This window comes from Pseudorca crassidens, chromosome 19 (genome assembly GCF_039906515.1).
Source record: "Pseudorca crassidens isolate mPseCra1 chromosome 19, mPseCra1.hap1, whole genome shotgun sequence".
Classification (NCBI taxonomy): Eukaryota; Metazoa; Chordata; class Mammalia; order Artiodactyla; family Delphinidae; genus Pseudorca; species Pseudorca crassidens.
This window is the reverse complement of record NC_090314.1, coordinates 46,716,644-46,725,546: the sequence shown is the minus strand read 5'-3', so window position 1 is coordinate 46,725,546 and position 8,903 is coordinate 46,716,644. Positions and strand designations below refer to the sequence as shown.

Here is an 8,903-nt window from a genome sequence, read left to right as displayed (position 1 = left end):
AATAAAGATGTTAAAAAAAAAGACAGTGAGGGTCAGGGGCAGTATAAATTACCAATTTCCTTATTTTTAAAAAGGAAACTGAAGCCCAGAGAGCTGTAGTCCATTTGGATCAACTTTGGTCTCTTGGGAAATACTTCTCTCAAATGATCACTTGAAAATGCCACATTATTAGCAGTCTTTGGCCCTTTGGGTCTAAGGTTCTCTCTGTCCCAAGGCTGCAGGCCCCTTGCTGTTCCTTGGGTCAAAGGTTGCTTCACAGGTCGTTCCTTTCACCACCGCCCCTCAGTTTTGTTTTTTGTAGCACTGGTTAATTTTTAAAATTATGTTATTATATTATCTGATTATCCTCACTGGAATGTAAGCCCTATGAGAGAAGGGATCTTTCCTGTCTCGTGCGCCGTTTAATCCTCAGGGTGAACCTGGGATTCGAAACTAAGTCTGACTCCAAATTCCGCGCTTTCAGCCACTACATTATGCTGCTATTTGGTAAAGAAAGCAGAGGATGGGCTTCTCCGTTTTCAGGCAAGCAAGAGTGCAAAAAGAGATACCCTACGGGGAGAAGGGAGCAGGTTGAAAACATCCGGCCCTAGAAGCGCAGCGCCCTCTCGTGACCTTTCTCTCCGGAAGCGTTTGCAGCCCTCTGGCGCGAGTGCGCACGCGCGGCCGCCGGGGTCTCTCTCTCTCTGGGTCGCGCGCGAAGCGGGGACGTGAGGGGAGGTTCCGCCTCCAGGGTAGAAAGGCGCCTGCGCCGGCGGTGCTCCGGTCGGGACGCGCATATCTCGCTTCCTCCCTCCCTGACCTGTACGCGGGTGGGCGTGGGAGGAGGCGGGGAACACTGGAGGGGAGCGAGGGGGCGGGTGTCGCGGGAGGGAAGGAGCGAACCGGAGAGCGTCGTCCTGAGAGGAGTGAAGGCGGCAAAATGGCGGACCGCTTCTCCCGCTTCAACGAGGACCGAGACTTTCAGGTAAACACGGGCGTCGCCGAGGTCCGGGGAAGGCGCTGGCCGAGCCGGAACCTCCTCATCCCTCGCTCCCAGCTCGCTTTCTCTCCGAGGTCTGCTCCGGCTTCCGAAACGGCTCCCTTTTCTCCCTCCTCTGATTCCTCAAGGGGCCTCCCGGTTTGAGGCGAGGCCGCATCTCCTCTCACCCCGTATCCTCTTACCTCTTTACCTCAGGCCGCCGGGTTTACGGCCTCGGCCTGTTCGGGCTGCGGGTTTGGGAGCCCCAGCCTGGCTGCTGGGGGTGGGAGGAGGGCTGTGCTGCCCTCGGGTGTGCCCAGCGTGTTGCGGGCGCTGGGCTGTCTCCCAGGGGACACGGCGGGTTGGGTTGGGGTGGGAGGGCGGGCTTGGGGCGAGTGTTGCTGAGACCGGGGCTCCCGAACCCCTGGATTTTGCTCGCACGGCCCTTCTTGGGGTCCTTCCCCCTCTTTCCTCATTGTAACAGATAAATCCCTTTCATTGTCTATGTTTCCATATCCTCACCCGGAGAAAGAGGGCTTTAGTTATCAGACGCCTTCTTGGTTAGTCAGACATTGAGATTTCTCCGGGCGTAAATGTTGCTGTTGTCATTAGACCATTAAATGGGCTTGGAAAACAGTAAGTTACAGGATGATGGTCGATGTAAGCTTAGCCCTAAATCCTACCTCGAGAGATTTGTAAGAAGCGTCCTGATGATGGACTACAAGCAGGTGATGACTAGTACCAAAAGCTTGATTTTTCTTTCTTCAGTTGCAGCCGTTGTATGGAAAAATGTCCTTGCCGTGGCAAGCATTATTGAGGAAAAAATTAAGGCCAAATTAGAACAACACGTCTTTCGGCTGTTTCGAATACCTTCCAGTTAAGCATTGTTACTGCAGCAGTTTCGGGTACTAAAAGGGATTTAGTAGAGATGGGTTTAAAATACATCCTCAATCTCAAAGAAACCACTGCATTACTACCGCATATCCTGGCAACAGCAGTTTGGGTCAGGGGATGCCGAGCTCAAATTATTATCCCGCTGCAGATCTTTCTCAGGGTAACACGGGAATACACGGGATAGGTTTCGGAAGGCAGTTTGAAGGCTTTAAATTCCCCGAGATGTTTGGGTTGGTAAATAAACAGGTAAAACAGTTAAGCCAACACTGTTAACAATCTAGTGCCTAGAACGCTTATGAGAAGTTTTGCAGCAGTGAAGGATCTGGGGCTGTTGAAAAGCCTTGTGATCACGCGCCTGCTGATAGCTGCAGCACAACACAGGATCTCAAGGTGTTTAAGGCTATAATGCAGGTCCTGGGAAGTTGGAAGCCATCAGTTCATATTAGCCATTTGAACCCTGGGAGAGGTGATTTTTTGTTTGTTTGTTTTAGGGAGCACCATAAAACATGAGTAGGCTGCAAGATGTGTGGGATTTATTGGTAGTTTTTTAAGGAGACATGTTGGTAACAAATCCTCAAGTGCTTTTCAGAGGAGAGAATTTGAGGATCACTTAATAAAATTGAAAATAAATAATATGGACAACTAAGTTTTGAGGGGAAATGTTTGTCAACCACAGGATTTCAGCAGTCAAACAAACAGGATTTGCAGGGCCTTGAAAGATTTTGAAAACTGGGGAGCAGAGTATGAATGCCGTCACCTGAAAAAACTGAGAAAGCCTCTACTTTTTCAAGTAAGATGACTTTCTCTTTTGTTGCTGTAGTTGCGTTTATATAAGATCTGCTTTTGGTTGCTTGGTAGCCCTTTGAAGATACTACATATATTTTATGCACTGCTTTTATATTGGAATACCCAATTCCTGCTGTATTGGGTCAGCCAGGTAAATATTGGTATTTAAAATTCGGATGTCCCAGCATTATGGATAAATAGGGCATTGGTAATGAAAAACTTTTAGACAATTACAGGATAATAAAACTTCTGTAAAGTATTGTGCTAACATTAAAAAAAATCATTCATTTAAAAATACTTAAAAGTACTGTTTTCTGGATGTTTTAATAAAAGGGAAAATATAGATTGATTTTCATTAATGATGTCATTTGATTTAGTTATTGGAGAGAAGACATAATAGGATGCTCCTGCATATAATATATCTGAAACGTTGTTCAAGGTCAGGTTATTCAAAATTAACTGTGGCCTTCTTTTAAGGCTTTAAGTGATAAATGAGGTGAAGCTAGTAAGTACACTTGAAAACAGATCCAAAGTAGGTTTCCAGACACAGTGCACAGATCCTGTTGCTTTAAACAGATCTTTTTCTAGTACTGGAAATTTTTCTGTGCACCTCCTCTGGTAAGTTCTAGATGATTATCATTTTCTTTGCCTTTAATTTGGCAAGATAATTTAGAATTTCACTCTTTGCCAGTTTACCATCAAGTGCAAATTTTGGGGAGTTTGAATACTGTCTCTTGAATTTAGTATGGAGTCAGAGGTGGCTTCACTATTAGATTTTGTGAACACTTAAAGTTTCAAAGGTGTCTTGTATAATATAGTGAGGAGCTTAACTGGTATGCCACTTGAAGCACTTATGAATATAAAGAGTAATTATTATCAGGGACATATGTTTGAAAACATTTGATAACTTCATTTTAATAAACAGGTACTATTCTATGAGCTTTATGTGTGTTACCTCATAATCTTCACAATAACTCTAGGAGGTAGACACTATTAACTCTCATTTTCAAATGAGGCAGCTCAGGCACAGATAATTAAATAACTTGGCCAAGTATACGCAGCTGGTAAATGGCAGAACCTGGATTCAGACTTTGGCTTTTTGACTTTTGAACCTGTGCCCATGACCATTATCTCTACTGGCAATTATGTATTTTATATAACTGTAATCGAGTCATCAAATGTGTAGGATAAACTTATAGGTCACAAAGAATAAATGAGCTTTTAGAGAGGTGATACAATTACAGTTTTTACTCTGTTCCGTTTTGTGCAGATCTGTTTCTCGTTGGTCTCCCAAGGCTTCTAGGGAGGCTCCTGACAGTAGTAAGTTACACCTTGTTGTACAGGATATATTGTTAACTTGTTTTAGTTCAGACATTCTTTTGTGTACCCCTTTTAAGTGGTATTTTATCTTTGGAAGTCTTTGTGATTTAGGCTGATGTATTTATTTTTTTAATGTTTTAAGAGTTTTAACTACTTTAAGAATCTGACCTCAATTTCTGAATGAGACATGACTTCTGCCTACGTTTACCAGATTAAGGCATACTTGTTCACAGATTGAAATGTTACACAAACTAATGGAAAATAACATAGTATAATTTACAATATAGATGTGTTCAGCACTTTGAACTACAAGTTCACTAAAGAAAGTATTATTTGTACAGTGATGTACAGCTATGAGGTGTACACACTGCTTAGCATTTAGTGGTTGCGCAGCTATTAGCGATGATGCAGCTGAATGTTAGTGAGGAAATGTTCTTCAGCTTGTGTACCTGCAGAGGACTGGTGATTTAGAGTAGCCTCTCATTTCTTCTTGTTCTGAATGTATTCTGCATTAGATTTCTAATGAAAAGGAGCTACAATAATAGATCAGTGAGTGATAATGAGAGAAACAACTATCTTAAAGGTGATAATAAAAATGTAAAAATTACTCAAGAACTTCCTATAACCTATATAGTAATCATAATGGTACACAGCAATAAGCAAGTCATGTATTACTTTTATGTAGTATGTTTGTAGGATTCCTTTTTGTGTTTCATATATGATACCAGGATGTGACCTTCAGATAATTCTTAATTGAGACCATTAAGTCAGGAGGTTTACAGTTTTAAAATATTTAGGTCATAGAAATATATTAATATATTTTCTGTGTGGGTCTGTGTAATAGAGTTGGCATTCTAATGCAGGCATGCCAGAGATCGCACATGGGCAAGTGTTCTAATCTCTGTTTCCTGTGTTTCCTATCATCTGAAAGATGCCACTAGCTATGAAAATCATTGTCAGCTTTGCTTGGGAGACTGAAACTTATGCAAAATCATTACTGTTTCGTTTCCCATATACATTATGATAGGTGGAAAGGATTGGAACCAAGGCTGTACAAATTTCAAAATACTGATGATGAAGTGGCATGATTATTATTAGCAGATGCAAAATTATTGGTTAGTATATTCTCAAGGGATCAAGAGTGGCCAAAGAAAGGTCAGCATAAAGGAAAGCTCTCTGGTGGTGATTTGAAGGGTAGAGGGTATATATTTAAGGTAAAAGGCACTTAAAAACGTGGGGCATATTAAGGAATAACATCATAGAGACACTTATAATTTGCGTTGAAGGGAGGATGGGGTTGGCGAGAAGTGTGATCATAGGGCTCCATGTGATGGTACCCTTGTTTATTTGTTTTCAAAGTAGGCATGGAAGACCAAGAAGAAACAAGTAAGATCTAGACAAATATATCGTTAGGCTGAGTGCCGTCAAAATTATAGAAAAATAGGTGTCCCTGTTGTATTCCTTCCTTTTAGTCTGTATGTGTCACAGAATTCTCATTAAAGTACTGCGAAGGATTCTTTTATCACATTTTCTCAGGTCTTTAAGTTATATAACCAGAACTAAAGTTTGTGACTTAAAAATTTTTTTTAACGTATATAATTAGCTATCCTGATTGTGCTGCTTCATTGCTGAGATAATTTCCATATAAATTCAGTCTATTTGGGTACATGATAAAATGAATAAAGAACAGTCTGTTTTCTTGATGTGGTCAAGATTACCATTTTTGGAAAAGTTGTAGCAGAAGTTCATGAAATCTTGAATTATGGATTTGAAACCCATGTAGAGGTTTCATTTTTGTTCTTGTGATTTAATAAGTTTCTAATATTTTATTAATGAAAATGGATTCCAGCTTGAGGTAGACATCCAGTTCTTGAATTCTATTCAAATTCCTTCCTGAAACAACTTGGTACTTTATGCCTGGCATTCTCTTTTCATATTAGCATTGCCATTTAGTATTAAGTGAAAGCTGACTCATGGCAATTACCAAAGGAATTACAAATGACCACCACAAGTCCTGAAAGAAGGCATTGATTTGATATTGCAGTGAATACCAGAAGATGTTGTAATGATTTTCCAGTTATAAGAAATGAATTGTCCATTTAACTTGGAAGTCTAACCAAATGTGCTTAATGCATATTGTATTAATCAGTGCAAAAAATTAAATATGCTCAGGCTGAATATACCGTGTTGTCATTCTTACACAAAATGATATCTTTGGGATTTAACATACACTTAGTATTTTATACTAATTTAGGAATGTATGGGGAAAAAGTATAGCTAAAGTTGGTTTGGCATTGTACATAGGTTAATAGCACATAATGTTTTAGTAAGTGCTATAGAGAGTAAGAAATTAAAGTTAGGACCCAAAACCACGAGTTTCCTGTTTCTTGCCTTAATTCTTCTTCTTACTGACAATCTTAGGGTAAGATAAATCTTGTGTTTTGTGTCAGTCAAGCAACCAGAAAGTTATCTTTGTAATATTACATTTACTCTCATCTCGTGAGGTTCCAATTATTTTTTGCCATCATTGCCACTCTTTAGCAATTACATTGATTTCGAGAGGGAATTTCAATTTATTGCTGTGTTTTATAGAACTGAAATACAAAATAGCTCTCCAGGTTTAAAGTTGTAATAGAGAAAAGTCATTGATCATGGTGTTTTTTTTTTTTAAAAAAATAAATTTATTTATATATTTTTGGCTGTGTTGGGTTTTTGTTGCTGCGCGGGGGCTTTCTCTAGTTGTGGCAAGCTGGGGCTACTCTTCGTTGCAGTGCGCGGGCTTCTCATTGTGGTGGCTTCTCTTGTTGTGGAGCAGGGACTCTAGGCGCGTGGGCTTCAGCAGTTGTGGTGCACGGGCTTAGTTGCTCCGTGGCATGTGGGATCTTCCCAGACTAGGGCTTGAACCCGTGTCCCCTGCATTGGCAGGTGGATTCTTAACCACTGCGCTGCCAGGGAAGTCTAATCATGTTTCGTATCTGACATTTTAAATAATGATTGTTGGAAAAGTTAGTGTTCGTATCTCATGGTTCATGTAATAGTATTTTTCCAGAGTTGATGAGAGAAGAACAGCTTAATTTTTCACCCTCTTTATAGGCAGTACTGATAAAAAATCAAGAAATTAATTTGATACTTTAGGTCTTGACTATAGAAGAAACTAAAGCTGATGCTTGTGGATTATATGCTGTAGTGTCAATAATTTCTCTTGTTGCTATGAGTAAAATTATGGAATATTTTTAAAGAAGGGGCAAAAGTGGTTGAAAATTTAATTGGTTTAATACTACTTTAGGGTATCATCTGCACAAGAGATGCAAAGGAGTTTATTTACTTCAAGAATATTTTTTAGAATATAAGCTAATTTTAAAAATTGTTAAAACAATATTTGAATAGGGGTTGTACTAAGAATAGTATGTATGATTATGTGGCGGAGTTGGTTAAGAAGTGGTGTTAAAAAAAAAAAAAAGAAGTGGTGTTTTTCAAGGAGCTATTGTTTTAGCTGGAGAGATAACAAAAGTAATAATATTAAGTTTATTACACACAAGACTAGCATGATTATCAGATGAATAGTATTATAGTCAATAAATGCAAAACCCTAAGGAAAAGAGAGAGCCCTTAAAATGGAATAATTAGGTGTGCCTTTATGAAGAAATTAGCATTTAAACTGGGTCTTGAAAGATGGGTTTGCATCCTTGCAAAGGAAAAGAATGGGAGGCATTCAGTTGGAGAAAATAGGGTAAAAGTATAGAAGTGGAACTAGCAGAATTGGTTTTTGTAGGACAATGAATAAAACATTGGGAATAGGGGAAAAGTGAAAGCTGGGGATACAAAAGTAAGTTTTATTTTAATGCTGTAGCCAGGCATGTACTGGCTATTTAAGGTGTTGTTTAAGCAGGGGAATAGACATAGGAAGATTGATTTAGATACAGTTGTGTTAGATATGCTTTACATACAGTTAAAGCTGTGATAACCAGTCTCCATTAACCAAAATTAATGTGAGTGGGGGCAAGGGAGTAGAGGGCGTATACAAGGGCTATGTGATTTTAAGCGTGGCAGAGAGAGATAAGTGAGGACTTTTGGGGTGGAGGGTAGAGAAAAAAGTTGGATCAATGGATTGTAGGTTCTGATGGGGTTTAAGAATTGTTGGAGTGGAGGTACTAGAGGGAATGAGCTGGAAGGACAGAAGGTTGTGGTTGGAGAGCACAGTGTTTGAAGTAGAGATTATGGAAGGGTTGAAATTATTAGTAATGACCATGAGAGTGAAATGGCTAAGGTAGAATGGAGGTCAAGATCATTATAGGAAAGGAAGTTAGGGAACTGAGGCACCAGGGTGTTGTAAAATCATCTAACCTGGATATTAGAATGGTAATATTGTGTAGTTGCATAGTCATGGTTTAATAAGTGCCCTTGTATACATTCTTGTCTAATTCTCCCAGTAACTCAGCAAGATAAGTAGTATAGGTAGTAAGTCTTTCATAGATGAAGAAACTGAAGATAAATTAAGTATTTGCCTAGTACAGAGCTGAGTTTTGAACTTTAATCTTCTGATTTCTTTTGTAGCATTCTTTCTGCTGTGGTACATAGTTTGGCCTCTTTTTGAGGAGATGAGTGTTGGTATTGTCTACATTATGCAAAGCATTGTTTCTCTTTAATACATAGCAGCATTTTCTACCAGTTAACTAACTGGTAGGAAATAGTTGGTATGCTTATCATTAAATATTTTTTTTCCCAGAACCATCTCAGCTTAATTGGTTCTTCATGACTTCTTGCTTGCCTTTTTGCTGTTTATAGGCCTACCAGAAATTCCATTCCATTTCCCAAACATTTATTGAGTGCCTGTTTGTTAGCACAGCATCATAAAAAGATAAGAAAATAAGATTTTTAAAAAATTAGTCCATTTTGTTAATTTGTTCCAGTAAAAGAGTAGATGGCAGAGAAGAGTGGTACTTCT

At 39.4% G+C, this 8,903-nt stretch overlaps 1 protein-coding gene across 9 annotated transcripts in view; it reads left to right on the top strand.

The window, feature by feature from the left end:
* Positions 1-734: 734 nt before the first annotated feature.
* The window catches only part of GPATCH8 (G-patch domain containing 8), a 102,855-nt gene continuing 94,686 nt past the window's right edge, over positions 735-8,903 (top strand). For 4 of the 9 annotated variants that reach the window (XM_067715569.1, XM_067715572.1, XM_067715568.1 and 1 more), the window contains exon 1: positions 884-964. Coding sequence is in view for 2 of the 9 variants with exons in the window: in XM_067715564.1 (XP_067571665.1) it covers positions 920-964 (45 nt within the window). In the remaining 7 variants the exon portion in view is untranslated. Of the gene's footprint in view, positions 965-8,903 lie in introns of all 9 variants that reach the window. The other 5 variants (XM_067715564.1, XM_067715565.1, XM_067715570.1 and 2 more) reach the window with 5 other exon arrangements.